Source organism: Phocoena sinus, chromosome 15, assembly GCF_008692025.1.
Source record: "Phocoena sinus isolate mPhoSin1 chromosome 15, mPhoSin1.pri, whole genome shotgun sequence".
Classification (NCBI taxonomy): Eukaryota; Metazoa; Chordata; class Mammalia; order Artiodactyla; family Phocoenidae; genus Phocoena; species Phocoena sinus.
In genome coordinates, this window is record NC_045777.1 from 15,280,109 (window position 1) to 15,302,215 (window position 22,107).

General features: G+C 52.2%; 1 protein-coding gene across 1 annotated transcript; it reads left to right on the forward strand.

Annotated features, from left to right (window-relative positions):
• Positions 1 to 967: 967 nt before the first annotated feature.
• Positions 968 to 21,482, forward strand: SDC4 (syndecan 4). The gene is given in 7 exon segments (XM_032606057.1): positions 968 to 1,082; positions 13,864 to 14,002; positions 15,105 to 15,125; positions 15,128 to 15,150; positions 15,968 to 16,166; positions 19,435 to 19,479; positions 19,482 to 21,482. Coding segments are annotated over 7 exon segments (600 nt in total). The 5' UTR covers positions 968 to 1,013; the 3' UTR covers positions 19,586 to 21,482.
• The last annotated feature ends 625 nt before the right edge of the window (positions 21,483 to 22,107 follow it).

Here is a 22,107-nt window from a genome sequence, read left to right on the forward strand (position 1 = left end):
CACTGTTGTGGCCTCTCCCGTTGCGGAGCACAGGCTCCGGATGCACAGGCTCAGCGGCCATGGCTCACGGGCCTAGCTGCTCCGCGGCATGTGGGATCTTCCCGGACCGGGACACGAACCCGTGTCCCCTGCATCGGCAGGCGGACTCTCAACAACTGCGCAACCAGGGAAGCCGGAGATCAAACTTTTTAAGAAGTTCAAAATCTGGAAAACAAATCCCTTAAAACAGAGGTCAGCCACCCTAAGACTAAAAAGTCTGCTCTGCAGCTTGTTTGTGTTCAGCCCACTAAGAATAGTTTTACATCTTTAAATGGTTGGGGGGAAAAAAAAATCAAAAGAAGTATGCTATCTCGTGACATGTGAAAATTATATGAAATTCAAATTTCAGAGTCCATAATAGTGTTTTATCAGGACACAGCCACTGTCCTTTGAAGTATTAACATTTAAGGCTGCCTTTGAGCTGCTGTGCTAGAGTTTGAGTAATTGTGACAGAGACCATCTGGCTTGCAAAGCCTAAAATATTTAGCTCTTTACAGAAAATGATGGCTGACCCCTGCCTTAAAACAACCCGCATTCACTGCCCATTTGGAAAGTCTTCTGTCCCTCAGAGGGCAGCGTACCCGGTTGGAAGGGCGCTAATCTAAATTCACGACCCTGGACAAGTCCTTCCTTTCCGTGGGCCTCAGTTTCCCCAGTTGCCCATCTGTAAAACGGGGTTAGGCACAGTGATCTCCCGTCACCTGCCTAGCAGGGGATCGGGGATCCGGGTTGCTGGAGGCCAGGGATTCGGGTGGACTAAGCGGCCCGGTCCACGGGGCGGGTCCCTCGGGTTTCCAGCTGGGCGGGCAGGCGTAGCGCCCCGGAGGCCCAGCTTTCGTTGGGGAATTCCTGGCGGGTGCGGGCGACGGGGGCGGGCTGGGGCGGGGCCGGGGCGGGACCGATCACCGCCTATAAGAGGGCACGCGCGCCAGCCCTGGCCACCAGCCTTCGCGCTCTCTCCGGACAGTGGTACGATGGCCCCCGCCCGCCTGCTCGCGCTGCTGTGGCTCCTCGTGGGCGCCCTTGCCGTCGCCGCCGAGTCGGTGGGTACTGGGAGATCCCCGGGGGGACGGACTGGTGCCGCCTTTGTTCCTGGGATCCTGCGATGCGGGGGCAATGGGGAGGGGGATGCGCCGCCCCCAGCTAGACGCAGAGGCCAGAGACACTTTGTTGGAAACTTGGCTCCAGGGTCCCACGGAGGCTCCGGGGAGAGGGGGGGTGGGGGCCTCCCTCGCGCGCCGTGCGCCCCCAGCCTGTTGCGCTTCCCGTCTCCCTCTGGCCTCAGTCCCGCCGCGGGCTCAAGGCTCGGACGTGACTAAGCTGGTGTCACCTCGTTTCCCCTCACCCTCTCGCCCCTTCCCTGGTGATCCTGGGGCAGGGTCGGAGCCCTGACTCCCCTTCTCGCCCTCTAGAATCCGAGATGGCCTGGGAGTGAAGAGGGCTGCCTGTAGTAGGAATGGGGAGGGGTTTAGGGTTCTGCAGGGCCTTGTTTCACACACCGGGGCAAGAAGTGAGCCCTGACCTCCGTTCTGGCCGCAGCCCTGCCACTGGCCTGTGGCTCCGGGCAAGGCCCTGCCCCTTCTGAGTCTCGATTTTCCCATCGGCCCAAAGCGTATGGGGGACTGGGACAGTAGGTGACCAGTGCTTCTTTAGGGTCCCTACAAAGTTGGGACGCTGATTTTTCAAGGGTGGACTGGAGGGGACGGTTTAGGCTCACCACTTGGCCAGGAGTCAAGTCTCTGCTCTCCGCCCCAAGAGCGTTTAGCGCTGGGGAAACCTAAAGCTCCCACTTTGGGGTGGGGTGAAGCGGGGCTGGGGGAAGAGAAGGTCTCAGTGAGCCCCGAGGAGCGTCCTTCTCACCGCTTACTGGTCCCTGCTGTAGTTTACAAAGTCTGGGGCCCACCAGAAGCTCCGTTCGTCCCAGCAGCCAGCTGGGAAGGAGTGAGCCAATCACATCTGGGAATTTGGGGTGCAGGAATTGCTGAGAGGCAATCTGACCCCCACCCCCCAAAAAAGCCTGGGCTTTGTGCTTCCTTGGTGCCCTTAAACCTCGGTTTTGGGGAGAGCAAGTCCAGTGACGTTTAATCATTAATGTCAATTCTTTATGGGGCTCCTATTCCTCTGGGATTACTTAGGGGTGCTCATTTCTGCCTGGCAGGCTTCATCTGAGGTATGGGTGAGACCCTGAGCTATACCCACCCCTGACCCCAGCCCCCCTTCGACCCCGTCCCCACGTACAACTGCAGCCCTGAGTGATGACAGCAAACATTTAGTGTTTATGGTACTGTTCTAATAGCTTTCTAATAGCTCTTGTAATGGCTCTATCGGCTAGTTTAATTCAGCCCTTCTGTTTACTGTTTTAAACTGGTCCTGAGGCTACAGAGGTCAACTAACCTGCCCAAGGTCACACAGCTGATAAGAGGCTGAGTCAGATGCAAATGAAGCAGACAGGCTTCCAGGTCCCTTTTTTTTCTCTTTTGCACGTATCTTGACGTGTAGTCTGATGCTACTCTGAGTGGCTGCTGTTATGTCTCATCCCTGGGTCACTCTTTAGAATCCATAAAAGATTTGGGGTGGGCCGGCCACAAGGAATTCTGGAGTAGAAGGAAACCGAGGGCCAGAGTGAGGTGATGACTTCCCCAAACTAAGAAGAGCAACCTTGCCAAAAGGTGAGTGGCTGAGTTAGGACTCGAACCCAAGCCTGCTGCTCCCCGTGCAGTGCTCTAAACTAGGCCGCTGAAGGATGTGTTGGCGTCACAGCTGTGGAGGCATCTGAAGGAATGGCATGGCATGTCGCATCGGCCTGGGTGGTGTGGGGAAAAGGGGAAGGACCCTGGTGGTTGAGAGGTAACATACCGGTATTGGTTCAGGGGCTGCCAAGCCTGCAGGCGCTTGGGGGGTCGGGGGAGGAGCAGGCAGCTGTGCCTGGGGGCAGTCAGAAGGATGTGGTTTGGGGGAGGGTATGTGGTGACCCATCAGCTGGAGAAGTGAGCCCTAGGCAGCTGCTTCCTGAGAGAGATGTCCGTCTCTCTCATCCTGACCTCAGCGCTCCCTTCCTGGCCAATGTTACGAGATCGTCCACCTTGAACTGGGTCCCAGGGCTTCCCCCCTTTCCCCCGCACCCTGCTCCTAGCACTTTTCCTCCCAAGGTTGTGGCCGGAAAAATCAGACCTAGTCACAGATGGATTAGAACCACAGAGATGATCCGGTCGACACTTTTCTTTTTGCAGGCGGAGAAAATTGAGGCCCAGAGAGAACGGTTTTGGTAATAACAGTTGTTGTTTATGGAGTGCTTTCCATATACCAGGTCTGGTGCATTTTATTCTCATAAAAACCCTAGCATGTGGGGATTATATTATGCCCACTTTACAAATGAGTTGAAATGGTACCATCTTGGGGTAGCAGAGAGCTCCCAGGCCATCAGAATCTCTTGTCCTGTAGTCCCCCTCCAATAATGCTATTGGGGCCACTGCCCAAAGTTTAGGTTTAAGCCAAAGGCCTGTCCTCCCCGTGCGTAGTGCCCTCCTTTCCGCCCCCTCAGTGCCACAGGTTTTGGGAAGGGAACCCAGGCTGAGCCAGACTCTTCTCTGTTTGGTGGGGCTTGCCGTCCTAAACCAGTTCTTCCTGTCCAGCTGGACGCATTCCCCCTGATCTGCCTTCCTGCCACTCCCTCCCTGGCCAATTAAAGGCAGCCTTGTTTTGGGAGCTGGACCCCCGCCCCGTGGTGTTGCTGCCCAGGGGCACAGACGTGGCACCAGGCCCAGTCAGTCCTGGGGAAGTGTCCCCCACGCACCCCGTGTACTTTAGCTAAGAGATGTTTCTGGTCTTCTTGAGAATTCTCTCCATGATCGCACAGAAGTAGCCGTGGGGACGGAAGCCCAGGGGGTCTAGGACCCTTGAGTGGCCAGAGAGAGTTCTTTGGAATTCTTAGAAGCACAGAGAGCTACCAAAGGAAAATATTTGGGCCATGCTTTGGAGGGCTCTGTGAGATTGGGTCCCTTTCTCTCTCTGGGTTGCCATCCCCCATCTGTAAAATGGAGTTTGAACTGAATAGAGAGCCCCTTCCAGCTCGGATATTCTATTAATAATTAAGTAGCTACTCTTTGAAAGGGTTGTGGAAACCATAAAGACATCTAAGGCATTCCCCCCCTTGAAGAAACTTATGGCTCATGAGGGTATTAACATACCCCATCAAATTCTGAGCCCTTCCTCCTCCGCCCCTCTTCCAGCCCCCAACACACCCAGGCCAGGAACTCTGCTCTGTTCACTTTCAGTGAAATACTTGGCCCGTAATTAGTACTCAGGAAATGTGTGTATGAATGAACAAATAAATGTATGCATGTAACTTCATTCTAACAGGTGCACTGAGGTTATTTATTACTAACGTGATTGCCTCCCTGTGATACTGTGAGGTAGGTATTATTGTCTCCATTTTTACAGGAAAGTGATGCTCAGAGGAATGTGGGGGCTTGCCAAGGTCAGAACCAGGTCTGTCAGGTAACACAAGGTGTCTGATTTGCAGGTCCTTGGAGAACATTCCAGATGAGGAAATTGGCTGGGTTTGATAGTAGATGCCTTGGGTCCTCCTTCTGAATTGCTGGGTGACCTTGAGCAAACATGCCCTCTCGGTCTCAGTGTCCCCAACTCTGGAATGAGGTGGTTGGACCAAAGCCCTCTAAAGGGTCCTTTCTGGTGGGGAGAGAGGAGCTTTCTTGGCATCCTTGGTTAAGAGTCTACGCAGGAAGCAACGGTGGGGAGGCGGGCGGTGGAGACATTCAGCTCCTGCCATCCCCAGCTCCTGGAAACAGGGCTTTTCCAAGTACTTGGAGTGCTGAGCTGGCCTGAATGAGGGGGTGGGAAGCCTGGCCTGGCTCCCCCGCCCCAGGTCCCTCTTGGGAGGAACTGGCTCCTAGCTGTCCTCGGCCTCCTGGACTGGTGGGTGTGATTTCCAAGTGACGACTTAGAATTGGGGGAAGGGGCTGGACAGGGCTCTGTGAGTCATTGGAGGAGAGTGGTAGCTGGCCTGCCTGAATCACCCATTTCCTTTCAACCTCTTGGCTAATAGGATGGCTCTGCAGTGGGCATGTTGGCATGGGCTCCAGAGTTTCACCTTGTCCTTTGGGGGCCTATTAGGGATAGTCAACTAGTGTCCAGGGCCTTGAAGGGACATATAGGAAATACTAGTACCAGGCCCCAGACCTTCACAGCACCTTGCCTGTGTGTGGCCTCTGATGGAATAGAGTTGACCTCTGCAACTGAATTGTGGTTGCCAAGGGGGAAAGGGGGTGGGGAAGGGATGGAGTGGGAGTCTGGGGTTAGCAGATGCAAACTATTACACATAGAATGGATAAACAACAAGGTCCTACTCTATAGCACAGGGAGCTATAGTCCATATGCTCTGATAAACCATAATGGAAAAGAGTATAAAAAAGATTGTATATATACGTATAACTGAATCACTTTGCTGTACAGCAGAAATCAACACAACATTGTAAATCAACTGTACTTCAAATAAAAACAAAAAAAGATTACGTAGAGCAAAAGAGAAGAAAAGAAGTGACCCCTGCAGAGCAGGTAGTTCTTCCCCACCCCACCGCCTCCCTTAAAGCAAAACTGAGGCTGCAATTGATATGAGTTTACAGAGCAAAGCTGGTCCAGTCCAGATTGATCCCAGGATTCTGATTTTTCTGACACTCTCTCTTGCTTCTTGGGATTGGAACATTGATTTGGATTTAGGCAGACCTGACTCCAGAGATGTGAAGCCCCCCCTCTTACTAGCCCCATGGCTTGGGACAGGCCACTGGGCCACTCCAAGCCTCTGCTTTCTGGTCTATAAGAAGATGGGGTTTGTGGGGAGGCTTGTAGGAGATGACAAGGCCGCAAGTGAAGCTCTTAGGATCCCGCCTGGTAGGCAGGAGGCCTTCTCAGTGAAAGTTCCCAGCTTTGCCCAGGCTGCCTTGATGCCAGATGGTCCTTTCCTTTAGAGGATCCCACCCTCACGGGCCCCAGGAGAGCTCTGTCCCCTCCCCCCAACAGCTGCAAGGTGGGAAGGGAGGAGTCTAGGGTGGGGCTGACAGAGCCCAAATCTCCTATTTGTTTGTCTTAGAAGTTTGTTAATTATCGGATGGGTTGATATTTAAACAAGAACCAGTTCCCGGCAGCCCTACCCCTCCTGCGGGGATCGGTAGGAATCCCCCTTCTGAGCAATTGTTCAGCCTGGAGAGAGACGGGGCAGGGGGACCGGACAACCGGGACACTGCCGAGGCCTCAGGGGTTGGCCTCCCGTGCTGGAGGAGCCTTGTGCAGTAGGGGGAGGGCCGGTGTTTCCAGTCCAGAGGCTGAGGGAATTGCAAAAAAAACCGCCCTGGGATCTGGGGGAGGGAGTGTGATGGTGGACAGAAAAGGTACAGTGTTCTGGAATGCCAGTTTTCAGATGTTTTCATCGTGTGATGCCTAGGGAGAGAGAGGAGAAAGGCTTGTGTCAACAGCTGGGGCCTGATTTAACCCGAAGAGTTCAAGCTACCTGACTTGGGCGGGTTTGTTATTAACTCACTGGTGATCTTTGGGCGTGGTCCCCTCTGGCCCTGTCCCCGGGAGGCTGGGAGACTGGAAAATGGGTACGTTTCACGTCAGAAAAACCTGAGTTCCCGTCTCAGCTCTACTGCTCAGCCAGGGACACGCAGTTAGTTAATAAGTCATTTGGCCCGTGTGAGCCCCAGCGTCCTCTATAAAACACCTGTGTCACTCCGGGGTCGTCATCAGTGTCTGGCAAACTTGTGAAGTTCTGGTTTAAGTTTAGTTTATTATTAGCGGCTAGACAAGGGTTCGTAACCTGGCCAGAGGTTGGCGTGCGGAGGTGGTTGTCCGTGTGCGCGCTGAGAAACGTAAACCAGTAGCTAATGGTTCTTGGGGTTCAGAACATTTTATCCCTCTCACAGGGCTCCAGGAGTCCCCAAAAAGACCACTCTGTGATCCTAACAGTTCTTAACAGCTTCAGCCTTCTGTGGTCCCCCCTACCCACCCCTGTGACTCCCTACCTCCCACCCCACCCCCAGGCCCTCCTACTCAGCCCCCTCCCCGCTGCTTTACTCTGCATCCCCCCCTCCCCCTCCTTCAGGCTTGGAGCTCGGCTGCCCCAGTTTTCTCTGGCACAGTACCAGAGGCTGCTAGTCAGGTGACACCTGGGGTAATGGAAAGGGGAGGCAGGGAGAGGCTGGTATGTGTGGAAACAGTGACTTGGTGGGGCCCGGCCGGTCGTGGCCAGGCCTGCGGGGGACTGGCTGTACTGTTCAACCTCGGGGCATGGGGGCAGTGGTGACCAATGGCTTGCCCTGGGGGAGCCCAGCCAAGAGACGTCTGTGGGACAGACCGACCCGATCTGGAGCTGTGGCTTCCCCGAGTGGCGGGGGAGGCTGGGAAGGGGCAGGAAGCCAGCACCCAGGGCTGATCTAATCGGCCGAGACAAGGCTATATCGACTCTGCCCTAGAGAACACGGGAGGCTTGTTTATACCCTGCCCTCCGATCCAGCAGGGACCTCGGATCCGCTGCCTAGATTACCAGCCCAGCTTCAATGCACCTCTGTCTCTGCGGCCCTGAGGGAACCAGCCCCCTCCCGGCTGTCTCCACCGGTAATCGGTAATCGGAGCAGTCCCCAGCTTGGTTACCAGGCCTCCAGACAGAGGAAGGCTTGTCTCTTTGAGAATTGCCTTTCATAGGTGGGGAAACCGAGGCCCAGAGAGAGAATCTCCCACGATTATCCGGGGTGTTAGTGACAAGGATGCCGCATCGGCTTCGGCCAGGGGGATGTCCAGAGGCTCCAGAAGCTCCCCCCACCCTTCCCCTTCCAGTCTCTATTACTAGCTGGCACCCCTGGGTCCTGGAGCTGCCCTGGATGGGCAGGGGGGATTGGTGAAAAGCTGCTGGCAATGCCAGGCCTGGCTTCTCTCCTGAGCGATTGTGTTCCTAGTAACCCGACCTTGGAGTGGGCAGGGCTGACATTCGAACCCCCATCCCCAGACCTGGCTTAACCCTTCCCATACCAGCACACCAGGTCCTGGATTTGTGTGTGGTTTCTTCTGGCCTTCTAGATATCTTTTTCATCCTCAAGGCAGGTCAGGAAATACTCTGGGGATACAGGTCCCCAAGTAGAGTTTCAAGTGTCTCTCTGGTCACTGCCGTTTGCTCTTTTTGGAAAAATGCAGTTGGTCTGTCCTCTGCCTCTATCTGCTTAGGACAGGTGCTCCAAGCTGTGTGACTTTGTGCGCAGATCTCTGCCCATCTCTGGGCCTTTCTCTCTTCTATCAGGGGGCCTGACTGGTTGTTAAAGAGTCTCTGGTCTCGGAAGCAAAATAAATACAAGTTATAGGGTATGTCCCTGCGCAGTTTGCAAAGCACCTCCCCACCCACCAACCGCTTTTCTAGCAATGCAACTGCTTCTACAACTTTTCCCAGGTCTCTCTGACCCTTTGAGCACTAATCCCCTTAGCCAGAAGGAAGGCAGATGGGGATTAATAATAGCTGCTACTCACTGAGCACCTGCTGTGTACCGGGCCACGTGCTGGGTCCCTTGCACACCCCAATGCGTTTCACTTAATCCTCATCCTTCAGCAAGGTGCTACTAGCCCTGGTTACAAAAAGAGGAAACTGAGGCTTTAAGATGTGAAATAAATGCCCAGGCTTGTATAGTTAGGGAGTGATAGGACTGTGGTTTGCTGGTGGAACTGCCTTTACAGGTCACCACTCTGGTGGTGGATCCTTCCATTTCTGCCAACATGCAGAGTCCTGATTGTGGCACCCAGGTTTTGCTCATTCTAGAGGATATCTGACCCTCCAGAAGGAGGATGGGGGAGGACCATGCCTGGATCAGTGGCCCTTTCTGGGGATCTCCTACCGGGACCACTGTGCTGGGTTCAGCAGTTAGGGCCCAGGGTACTCGGCATCCCAGCTTCCCCCCAAATTTGGCTTGCCCAATTGACCTTCTGGTCTCACCCCCGAAAGAAGGGTCGAGTGTGTCCCTGACCCCTGGGGGTGGCTTCCTCCCCTGGGGAAGGGCCAGGTGGGGGAAGGCTCGCCTCTCTTTTCCTCCCACCAGTTCTCTGACCCTGAACTTCTCCCCGGTGTCCCAGCCAAGTTTCTGTTCTTTTGTTCAAGCAATATCACTTTTACCTTTGTTTACTCCCTGACCAGGGGAAGGGGTGCCCTGGAGCCCTGGCCTAGAATTTGTATGCTCTGGGCTGTGGCACCGGTGTGGAGAGGTAAATTGTGGGTGGCAGTGAGAAGTCTGGTTGTGGCTAAGACATGGTCTTGAGAAAGATCTAGGTTTGAATCCCACCTCTGTCGCTTTCTAGCTCCGTGACTTTACATGAATGACTCAACTGAAGTTCTCTTTCCGGCAACATGGGTAGAGCACCTTACAAGGCTGTTGTGTGAATAAAAACAACTCATACGGAGAAAAACCCAGTTTGGTGCCTGGCATGCCGTGGGTACTAGTGCCTGGCCCCATGATTTTCCTGGGTGACTGAAGCTGTAGGACTTTGCAGTAGGGTTGGTGACGTTTCCTAGCTTCATGCCAATCGCCTAAGGATTGGATGTGGGTTATATCTGGAGTGACAGCTGCTGCCCGTGGATTTGCTGAGCCCTTTAGGGGCAGCCCAGACCCTAGAAGTGGGAAAGGAAGACAAGTCCAACCCAGGAGCCCAGAGACCTAGGTTCTTTTTTTTTTTTTTTTTTTTTTTGAATTTTTATTTATTTTTTATACAGCAGGTTCTTATTAGTTATCCATTTTATACATATTAGTATATATAAGTCAATCCCAATCTCCCAGTTCATCCCAACACCACCTCCCCACCCGCCACTTTCCCCCCTTGGTGCCCATATGTTTGTTCTCTACATCTGTGTCTCTATTTCTGCCCTAGGTTCTTTTTTTTTTTTTTAGGGACCTAAGTTCTAAGTCCAGTTCTGCTTGCGTGACCTTGGCAAAGGCCCTTATCTTTTAATCTGGGTAATAAAGTGAGATGGTTGGGCCTCAGACACCTTCTGTAGGTAGGCTTTAGTCTTTACAGCACAAAATAGCGCCTACCCCTCTTCTTTGCTATGGAGACTCTGGGGAAACATCCAGCATCCCTAAACCTCCAGGCAGCAACCCCAGGTGCCACCAGGGTCCTGCTTGTTCAGCTGCTGATTCCTGTTGTGTGTCTATGAGTAGGACAAAGATATAGAGACCTGAGGGCCCAGAGAGGGTGCCTGTGCGTGCACACACGTGTGACCACACGCTCCCCAGGCAGGGATGGGGTGAGCCAGGTGCAGGGTGGAGTCCCTCTCTGGTCAGGGCTCGGCCTGGCTGCTGGGGGGCCTGTTTCTTCAAAGCCATCGCAGACTGAATGGGCCTTGTCTGAAAAGAGGGTGGGGGAGGGGAGGGCTCTTGGCATCCCCCCATCCACACACAGACACAAAAGGGATAATTGCCCACAATCCCAGGGAGCCTGGTTGAGTCTTGCTGGTCTAGTCTTAGGGATTCTGCCCACTTGGGAATTTCCCTCTTGTCAGGGGTCTTGGGCAGAGAAGGGGCCATTTCTGTAGTTGGAGAGGATTTAATTTCCTGTGTCCTCCGTCAGTACGCTTCACAGAGCTCCTCCTAAGCCCTTTGACTTGCTGTAAGAGGGCACCTGGGCTCATCTAATGCAGCCTTTAGGGATCCCTGCCCATTTATTTATTTGTCTGTTTGTTTATGGCGCACCACACGCCATGCAGGTTCCTTTAGGGATCCCTGTCCACTTGCTTATTTATTTATTTATTTATGGCACACCACATGGCACGCAGGTTCTTACTTCCCTAACCAGGGATCGAACCCGTGCCCCCTACAGTGGAAGCTCGGAGTCCTAACCACTGGACCGCCAGGGAATTCCCAATCCCTGTCCTTTTAGAGCTGAGATAGGTGTCTGATGGGATCTAATCCTGGCTAATTCTGGCCATTCCTGACCTTAAGAAAAGTCATTTATGCTCTCAAGGAACCCGGTATAAAAATGAAGGGTTAGGGGCTTCCCTGGTGGCGCAGTGGTTGAGAGTCTTTCTGCCGATGCGGGGGATGCGGGTTCGTGCCCTGGTCCGGGAAGATCCCACATGCCGCAGAACGGCTAGGCCCGTGAGCCATGGCTGCTGAGCCCGCGCGTCCAGAGCCTGTGCTCCGCAACGGGAGAGGCCGCAACAGTGAGAGGCCCGCGTACCGCAGAAAAAAAACAACAAAAAAAACCAACAACAACAAAAAATGAAGGGTTAGGGATGACCTGGTGACCCCCAAGATGGCTGAACTAGGAATCAATCTAGTTTTCAGCCTGGGTTTTGCTGCAGACTTGGTCTTCATTTCCTGATGTAAAACAGAGCTGTTACCAACCAGTCAGTGTGCTGATCCCGTGGGTTGTTTTGAAACACTCCTCGGCACTTTCACCCACTAAAAGAAAGGCAGGATTCATAAATAACCAGTCGTGGCTCCTGGGAATGAGAAGGTAGGGGAAGGTCTCAGCCTGAAACAAGTGTTGGGACCCCAGCCCCCATCCTGAGGACTTTGCGCTCTGACTGGTCTCCAGGCCAGATAAGCAAGCGGCCAAAGTACCTTCTTTTCTCTTTCCCTCCTGGGCTGGGTTGACCTCCGCTTGACAGGGCTCCCCCTAACCGAGGTAGGCGGGCACTCTGTGTACACGTGTGTTCATGCATGTGTTTATCCGTATGTGGCTAAAGGCTCAGGTGACCCATGCCTGGGTTCTGGTCCAGTGTGGGCACTTTCTTGCCTGGGTGATCTCGGGGAAGTGACTAATTTTCTGAGCATCTCCCCGCCCCGCCCCCGCCCCCGCCCCCCCCCCCCCCACCCCCGCGCGCCTCTTAATACTTCTGCAAATAAGGGCTATGAGGTGGAGCTCATTCACGCTAAGTGCTTAGTCTGGTAAGCCGCCGGGGTCCTGCTGTTTCTGATTCTGGGCCCCAGGGGAATTTGCAGCAGGAGATGGGGGTAGAGCACAGGGACCCCACCCTAGGTACAGGCAGCTTGCGCAACCACGGAGGAGCCTTCCTCCAGTGCTGCCAAACTGAAGCCACAGGCATGGGGCTGTGCGGGGGCTGGAATTCCAGCGCCGGCAACCCCACAGCTCCTGATTCCCGAGTCATGAAGTCATCCCCCACCAGGGCTTAACCCCTTCTGGCTCCCCACCCCCACGTGTACCAAGCGTTCAGCAGAGATTCTCGCCTTGGCGGTGGGAGGGGGTTGCCTGCCCACTGCCTTCCTCCCGGCCTGACCCTGCTCCCTTCCGGGAATCCAGCTGCCCTTGACAGGGTGGAAGGGGACCTGATATGATAGTCCGGTTCCGCCCACCTCTCCCCGGAAGCCTGGGCCTCTCCCACAGATGGTAACCTCGTCTTAGGAACGGATGTTCCTTCTCAGGCTCTCCCCTGTGTTACTGGCAAGTCTCTGCTGGGTGAAGGACAGCTTGGGCAGTCAGAAGCACGCCCTGGCCTCTTTCCTGAGCTATGTAGCTAACTCACTGTGTGACCTTGGGCAACTCACTGCTGTGTCCGGGACTCATCTTGCAAATTCTGTGAAATGGGAGGACAGGGACCTCCCTGGGCTCCAGCTGGTGTTCCTGGTTCTGAGGAGACCTTCCACCCCCTGCAGTTAGGGGGTTGGGGAAAAGAGAATGTCTTGGGCAGGGGTGCATATTGAACGTATTCGAAACCCTGACGCTTCTGGGAAATAATAGGCATTTTAATATTTGAGTTCATTAGTGAAAGAATGAACTTTGCCCAGGACTGCTGTTCTGTGGGCTGAGGAAGGCTTAGCCCAGAAGCTAGGGGGAAGGGTGGTGCGCATCCCATATATTTCCCGACTCTCTTGAAGGAGCTTTGTTTTACACTCAGCTGAACTTGAGGGGATGGGAGCAGGGTAGCTGATGTTCTGTAGGACTTGGGGAAAGTTCTTCGCCTTCCTGGATCTTTCATACTTTCTTTTTGAAAGTTTCTCAGTGGGGATGGACCTAAGATTCTGCTGTGAACAGCTAGCCCCAATAGGTGGCAGCTGAGTGATACATATGGGTCCTGGAGTGGATGGTCTGTGAGGGCAGAGGCAGGGCTTACTTAGCACACCGCAGAATGACTCTGTGGGAGATGTTTGGAAGGCTGAATACACGAGTGTGCTCATGTACTCTTGAGTCCCTAGCTCCGGGCAGAGCCCTGACCCGAAGCTGTCCTGGGGTGTGGTAATCAGTAAGTCAGCCCAGTCCAACTCAGCTGGGAAAGTTGTCCTGGACAGGGCGAGACCAGCACCAGTGGCCCTCTCCCTGCCATGGGTGAATCAACTGTGATAGCATCATAGCGCCCTGGAGTGTGGATGGGGAACAGTGGCTCTGAAGGCGGACAGCCTATGGGAGTCCTCACTTCTCCATCTGCTACTCCCACCAAGAGAACATGATTTAATATCTTTGATACCCAGCTTCTTCAGTTATAAAATGGAGTTAAAGACTGGCCTTTAGAGTTATTAAGAACAGAGCCTGGCATATAGCAAGTGCCTCAGTACAGGGCACCTAAGATATTTATATTCTGTTTATGACCACCTTTATATTTTTATTAGCTCAGAATGGGAATGGGATTTGTCTAAGGTCACACAGCAAGTTAGGGGCCAGGAGGGGGCCAGGACCCAGGTCTCCAGGCTCTGGCCTGATCCTCTTCCAGCACTCCAGCTCACCTTCCTGAACGCCCACTTCACTGCCTCTCCAGGGTTCAGGGGGTGCTATAGAGCACTGGGAGGCGACTGACTGACGTGTCTCCTGTTTTTACCCTAGATCCGAGAAACTGAAGTCATCGACCCCCGAGACCTCCTAGAAGGCCGACACTTTTCCGGAGACTTACCGGACGACGAGGATGTTGGGGTACCTGGGCAGGAGCCCCATGACTTTGAGCTGTCTGGCTCTGGAGATCTGGGTACGGAGGGTGTGGTGGGCAGGCCGGGGCCCAGGGCTGGAGGGAACCCATCCTCTTCCTCCTACAAGGGTGACCCCACCTTGAAGTTGGATTTTCCTATCGTGCCCCTCCCCCTAAAAAGGGGGGAAACAAAAGTTGCCGGATCAACCCATCCCTGAAACCCTCTCTGGGCAAATGGTTTGTTGCTTTGAGTTCAATTTTAGTTCTATCTTTGCGCCAGCCCGAACCTGTCCACCTTCGGACAGGGTTGGGTGGGGTGGGTGGGGGGAGGAGGACTGTTGAGTGTTTTTTTCCTTTGAAAAGGAAAGGGAGCAGCTCAGAAGCCTGGGGGCAAGGTGATGAGAGGTGTGGGTGGGAACGGAGAGCAAACCCCCTGCTTCAGAGGGCGTGGGAGTAGTGAAGGGGCCCAGACCAGGGGCCGGTAACTCTCCTGGTCTGTGACTTCCTGGCTCCGGCTGCCGGGCTAGACAGAACTGCAAGAAGCATCCCTCCTATGTGTGAGGTGGTGTAATAATTTGAAGTTTGAGCTTTGGAGACACGTAGTCCTGAGTTCCAACTGCCACTCGGTGACCTCTAAGCCTTGGTTTCCTCATCTGTAAGATGGGAATAGAAATGACAGTGCATCGGTGTCTGTGTTGTGGAGTTGGGACTGAGTGAAAGCCCTCGGCATTTACCACACACTCAGGAAATACACAATATTGCAATTTCTAATATTTACTGGTTGCAATCTAGATTCTTCTCAAATGAATCCCCTGGAGATCTTGTTAAAATACAGATTTTGCTTTAGGTGGACCCTGAGATTCTGCATTTCTAACCGGCTACCGGGTGATGCTGTTGGTCCTGGGATCTATATGGAGCAAGAGTTTGGAGCTGACAAAAAATCTGCCCAGCTACCAGCTCAACATTCCTGTGAAAGAGCCAGGGAGGCAGGTCTCAGGAGCCCCATTTTACAGATGAGATGACTGCGGCTGGGGTGGGAATGATCACCTGCTGGACACTGTACATTTGGGGGCCGATTGTGACTTCGAACTCTCACCAGCCCTGGGTCATTGACCTGGGGGTAACCGACCTCACATTCACACGGCCTTTCTGTCCCTTACAGATGACTCAGAGGACACCCCTATCTTCCGGAAGTGATTCATCCCTCGGTAAGCAGCTACACACTTTTGCGTCTCCTGTTCTTAGTACCTCTTGAGGGGAGCAGAATAAGTAGGAGTCTGACCTCACTCTGCAAGAAGGCTTCTATTTGTGGCCCTGGACTCTTAGGACAGGCACAGCTATGGGTCATGGGCAAGCCATCCTCTCTGCAGGGGTAATCAGTAAGTGATAAACACTTAGATGTGTTTCCAGCCTATTTTTGGTGTGCGTTTCTAGGTATTTCCCAACATTAATATCGAATTATACATATAGTTCTATGTACTTCGTTTTTCACTTAAAGTGATCATGAGTATTTCCCCACATAATTAATGTTTTTCCTATTCATTTTTATGGCCTGCGTAATCAGAGTTCACCCAGTTTCCCTTATTGATGGAAAAGAGGTTTATGATTTTTTGATCCTTCAATGACAACACTACAGCAAGCATGTTTTACACAAATCTCTGATTAGCCCCTTAGGACAGAGTCCCAGAGGCAAAACTGCTGCATTAATGGAGAAGCTATTCCTGCAGTTTTGCCAAACCACCCTCAGAATAGAATGGTAATATTCTGTTACTCTAGAATATTCTAGAACACTTGCTTCCCTGTGCCCTTGGTCACATTATTCATTCCCTTTTGGGGACAGATTTACTAGAAAAGTTGACAGCATAATTGTTGAGAGGTTGTTGCTGATTTCTGCTCTAGGACCACGTGGTTTGGCCAGCGAGATGCAGAACCAGATTCCTCACCTGGCTGAATGTCCCCGTCCCCTGCCCTGGGTCCCTCCCCAAACCACGCTGAGTGTTGGTCTCTTTCCTTCCCTCTATCCAGGTGCCTCTAGATAACCACATCCCTGAGAAGACAGGGCTTGGGAGCCGGGTCCCCACCGAACCCAAGGAACTGGAGGAGAATGAGGTCATCCCCAAGAGGATGTCACCCTTTGGTGGGGACGAGGATGTGTCCAACAAGGTGTCCATGTCCAGCACAGCCCAGGGCAGCAACATCTTTGAGAGGACAGAGGTTCTGGCAGGTAAGGTCCCATGCTTCCCACAAGATACCCCAAAGGGGGAGAGGGCTTCAGGTGGGGGCAGAATAGAGCCGCAGGCAAGGATGCCTCTAGCCCATTAGGCAACTTGGTACCCCTTCCTTACAACCCCTGGGTGCCCTGGGGCCTTGAAGGATGACACTTCCCCAAAGAGGTGACCCTGACTCTGTGTGCAGCCTATTGCACAGAGAGGAAGAATTACATATCAAGGGCCAAAAATAAATAGATGTTGAGTCATTCACTTGCCATAAGTCCTTTTCTTATTTACAAAGCACTTTCCCAGCCTGAGTTTAGCACCTGGGGAGTCAATTATTAAAAGTTTAACCTACCTTGAAACTTCCCCTGAAGCCCAGAGGCTCCTTTGGGTTGGGCTGTCTTCCCCTCCCCCTCTGTCACTTGGCAGCCTTGTGACCCAGGCTGAGAAGCTTTCCAGCCTCGGTGGATGAAGTGACCCTCAATTTCCTCGTCTGCAAATGGGTAAACTGCTATCCCCTTGAGTTTCATGACTTCACGAAAAGTAGAATCTAAAATAACTTGGCAAACTGTAAAGGGCCGTTCTGGTTTGTCTGTATAGTTCGCAATAGTAGGACGGTACAGTATAGTAATACTACTAGTAGGTGGCACCCAGGGAAACTTCATGGGCCAGATTAAGAAACAGAGGCCTAGAGAGAGTACATGTTTGGCAAGAGTTGTAGCATTCTTGACTGTAATGTGCTGTGTGGCGAAAGCTCTGTCCCGGGGAGAGGCTTCAGGAGTGGCTCTGTGTAGCCCGGCTGTGGGGCCTTCAGCTGGGGTGGTATTTGGCTTCTTCTCTTCTTCCCTGGCAGCTGTGGGGGTCCCCAAAGCTGGGTGGGGGGCTTTGTCAGAGGGAACTCCCTTTCTGGCCAGGTTCTACAGGCCGAGGGCCAGCCTGGATGAACCAGCCTGGTGAAGGGGCACCCTGGGCCCAGGCTGGGTTTTTCCTGTCTTCTGGCAAGCAGCTGGGCTGGCAGCTCCGAGTAGGCTGGAGGTACAGGGAAAGAGCCCTGTGCGCTGCCTGCAACCAGGACAGATGAAGGATCTTGCCTGCATCTTGCCAGGGTATAACCCCTGGGGACATTGGGCCCAGCTCAGCACTGACCCTGGCCCACAGGTCCCAGAGTCAATGTTCTTTGAACTTTACGTGTGATGTGGGTGGGGTGAGGGATGCTGTCGAAACTAGAAGGGCCCTTAGAGACCTTTTAACCTTTGTAAGTTTCAAACTACTTGGTGGAAGTTCAGAGGTAAAGCCTGCCCCATCTTTCTTCACCCACAGAGTTTCACTTTTATCTGGTGGATGTGGGATAAGCGTAAGGTTTTGGCTTTTACCAACTAAGCATTCTACTGCTTTTAAAGAAAAACGTAAAAACCACTGATCTAGTCCAAACACCTGTTTCTTACACATAGAGAGACTCAGACCCAGAGAAAGCAAACCGCTTACTTTGGGTCATTTAGCAAGAGAGAACCGGGTCATCTCAATACTTCCAATGGAGAATTACACAAGTGTGAGATCTTCAGTTGAAAAGTTATATTGTTGAGCTAGCTGAGGTGGGACCCTCCATTCCAGTAGTTTTTAAAAAGCACCTGGGACTTTATCCAGTGCTTGTCATGTGCCATGTGATTAATGCACCTGCCTCATTGAGTCCCCATAACAACCATATCCGCCAGGTCTGGTTATCTATACTCTTACAGATAAGGAAACTGAAGCTTGGAGAAGCCTAGTCACTTGTCCAAAGGCACAAGACCAGACAGTGGTAGACCTGGCATTGGAACCTAGGACCACAGGCACTTCTGAGACTGTCCTTGAGCCTTGACCTTGTGGGGAATCCCAGCACAGACCAAGGGTCTAACAGAGGAGTCATCAGAGGGAAAGGCGATAGAAACGGGAAGGGGGTTGATACCTGAGAGTCCACGTCCTTTTTCTGTTATTTCCTGGGGGTACTTTGTTGCTGCTTTTTGGTCATTTTAGTCAAGAAAGAGCCCGATTTGGTTCTCTGCCACTCTGTCCCCATTCTGTGCGTGGATTTGGAGTGTGTGCAGGGGCAGAAAATTAATCTTCTTAGGTTAAGACTGAATTAGGGGACTCAATCTGCTACAGAAAGGATTCTGGGAGATATCCCTGCCCGCTCAACAAACAGGAGTGAGCCCTCCGGGCAGCCTGGTGTCATACAGAGAACATAACGTTCACCTGAAAAGCCCACACCTGCCTGACACTAACCAGGTGCCCTCGTCCAGTGCTCCTCTCTGAGCCAAACTGTGTCATATATTAAGCACCTACTGTTGTGCCAGAATGATTCAGGGTGCTAGGGACACAGATATAAACCACAAAGGTTCATCATTAATGAGTACTGAGCATATGCTATGCACTGTTCTGAGCTCTCTAAGTGGATTAATTTATTTAATCCTGGGGACAAACCTATGAGAAAGGCACTCTTGTGTCCATTTTGCAATGAGAGAGATGAAGGAATTTTATTATTTAGATCCCGCAGCCAGTTAAGTGGCAGAGATAGGAATGGAACGTAGGCCTTAAGCAATGAGTTCGTATGTAGGGACATAAACCACATGTACAATTATTTTTTTGGCCACACCGTGCGGCGTGTGGGATCTTAGGTCCCCGACCAGGGATCAAACCCGTGCCCCCTGCAGTGGAAGCATGGAGTCTTAACCACTGGACCTCCAGGGAAGTCCCAAACCACATATATAATTATCTATAACGTGGGAGTGTGGACACATTCGCACGTGGTAACTGTGTATGGCAGCATATACCTGCGTGTGTATAGAATGTATATACCAGTCTACAGAAATGTAGGTCTGCACAGGGATGCATGCACACGGGGTCAGCTAGAGAGCTCGCTGTGCTAAGGACCATGGGGTAAGTAGGTTTAAGGGGGATTTCCACAGCCTGCAGTTTCTCTTCTTCCTGGCTCAGGGCTGAGCTGGGAGTTGGCCTGGTGTTGAGAAAGAGCCCGGCTTTGGACTCAAGCAGATGTGGGTTGGAATGGTGCCTTTGTCACTCTGGTTCTATGGTTTTTTCGGTGACTTACAGTGACCCCCTTCTCATTAATGAGGTTGTGAGAATCAAATTCAGTAAGGCACCAGCACAGGCCACCCCAGGGGAGTGATGGCGAGGACGTCTAGTGGTAGGAGAACCGACCAGGGCGGAAGTGGCCAGTGTACCCCAAGGTCGCGACGGGCAGCCAGCTCTCACCTCACCGCTCCCCTCTCTCCTCTCCAGCTCTGATTGTGGGCGGTGGCGTGGGCATCCTCTTTGCCATCTTCCTGTCCTGCTGCTGGTGTACCGCATGAAGAAGAAGGACGAGGGCAGCTACGACCTGGGCAAGAAACCTATCTACAAAAAAGCCCCCACCAACGAGTTCTACGCCTGAAGCTTCCTCCTGAGCACCTGCTTGGACTTCACGGGGGAGGGCCGCTGAAGGATTTTGAAGGGTGGACACTAGGGGAGGGGGAGGGCAACCCAGTCCTGATCTATCAGCATCTCCAGCTCCGATTAGGGTTTCAGTGTCAGAAGAGACATTATCTTCTACTGTTCCTGCCTGCCTCTTCTTGATTCTCTGGGCCTCCATTGTCCCAGCAGAAAAACAAGGTTAAACTTGGCCTTTCTCAAGGCCAAGTCTGGGATTGGATCGTTTCTTCATCTTCCGGTTTAGAATCGAGGCCCAGCTGAGAGCCTGTACTGAACAGGCCTCATCCAGAGCCTTTCTAAGCTATTGTGTGAATCCTGCTGGAGGGGGGCCCCCACCCCCGGCCTTCGTCCCTCCCTCCCTTCCTTCCACAGCCTGGCCCCTCTGCCAGGAGCTGGGAGAAGGAACCAGAACCATCTATCTGCACCTGGAGATGTGTCCCTCAAAGGGCACCTGCAACCACACTATGAGAGTCTGTGGTACACCTTGGGCCATTCTAGGCTCTTCCAAGTGACTTTTGGAAATCAACCTTTTTTATTTGGGGAGGGTGGGGAGAAGAGCTGAAAGTTCATTGTGAAATGGACTTGTAGAATATTCATAAGTCTATTTTTAGTGGGATTTTTTTTTTAATGGTTCATTCCTTTGTACAGAGCCTCTCTACCTGGGCAAGAATACACAGAAGCCGAGGCATTCTCCTCCCTCTTGCACCTTTCCACAGTACTTGCTAAGCTTGTATTTAATGTTTTTTTTTTGTTACTCGAAAGAGAGAGGCAGAGTTGGAGATATAATTTTTATTAATTTTTTTTTTACTATTTATAGCTTCAGACAGGGCCTCTCCTTCCCTCTTGCCTCTTTTTCTTTAATCCCCTCCCCCGTGTTTTTTGTTTTTTAATTCTTCATACTTCCCTGCTTATGACCTTGGCCCTTTCTAAAGCTGCTTCCTCTAAGAAGCTTTTGCTGAAATATAGTTTTCTAGCAGATCCCAAAACATAACCTAGGGGATGGGATATTTGTGTCTCTTTTTCATGTAATATATTATTATTCTTCCTTGGTTCTAGCAAAATAGATAAATATATTTTTTCAGGAAATAGTGTGATATGATATGCCCATGTAAAGCTGGCTGGGTGGTTGAGTGAGTGAATTTTTGTGTGGCTGAGTGGATTTTTGCCTCTTTCTCTGGTCCTGTTCCTTGGTGCCTTCTCCTGATTGGGCTGGAAAACCTTCTCTCTAGCTTTTGCTTTGAGCCTAGCTGGGGTTCCTTCATTGCTGTCTCCTAATTTAAGAGAAAATTGGAGAGCAGTGCTATCCAATATGGCAGCCACTAGCCACGTTGAGATCAATTAAAAGTACACGAAGTTAAACGTTCGTTCCTCAGTTATAGTAACCACATTTCAAGTGCTCAGCAGCCACATGTGGCTGGTGGGCTGGTGTACCAAACATGTAGGCAGAGCCCACTGGTGTCTGTTGGACAGCACAGCTCGAGAACTAAGCTGGTTTAACAAGTCACAGCCCCAGTTCTGCTGAGATGACCTTTGTCTCCCTAGACAAAGGGGGATGGGGGAGGGCTGATCAGGCCCTGGCCCTGTTATCTGTGACCCTTCCTCTCCAGAGAGGAGAGGCCTGGAGAGGCCTAGTGGCTTAGCAGGCAGGGCGACATCTCCTGACCCCACTGGCTGGGGTTGGGGGGGATTACCCTTGCTTCCCTCACCTTTCATCACCATAACCCCAGGGTCCCAGCTGGCTGGGTCCTCTTCCTCCCCTGGTGTCCTTTTCCTCTGGCCATGTTGGGAGTGAGCACCTCACACTGTTGTCTGTTACTGATTTTTTGATAAAAAGATAATAAAACCTGGTACTTTCTAGATCGCCTGCCTCTATCATTTTTAAGTTCATCAGACGTCATCCTTTCGCTTGATCTCAGTGGAGCCTGAGGTGATTGCTGCCAGACACCAGAGGCAGAGATGTAAGACGCCAGGAAAGAGCCCGGAAAGGAGGGAGGAAAGTCAGAACACGCACACTGGCCTGTGGGTCATGTCTTGCCTACCTCGGACTTTTGTTTAGGTGGCACCGTGTTTCAAAAACAAACGCAGAAATCCTTGAATTAGTTGCCAACTATGGAAGTGAGGATGTTTCCCATAAAATCCAGACTGATTCCCTACTTCTCCCTGGGGAAAAAAATCAAGATTTGCAACTCTCAGGCTGCATGGCAACCGCTGGGAGTTGCTGATGGGCGGGTGCCCGTTTAGATGCAGGTTCTCTGCTTTGGCAGTCTGTCCACCTGCTTGGCCTCTGGGCGTCGAAGCTGGTAGGCTCTGGTCAGATACCATTGATGCCTCTCGATCCTCATAACAGCCCTCTGAGGTGGGTAAGATCCTTTTTTTAATTTTTAAATTTAATTTAATTTATCTCTTTATTTATTTTGGCTGTGCTGGGTCTTAGTTGTGGCACGTGAGATCTTCGCTGCGGCACGCGGACTTCTTAGCTGTGGC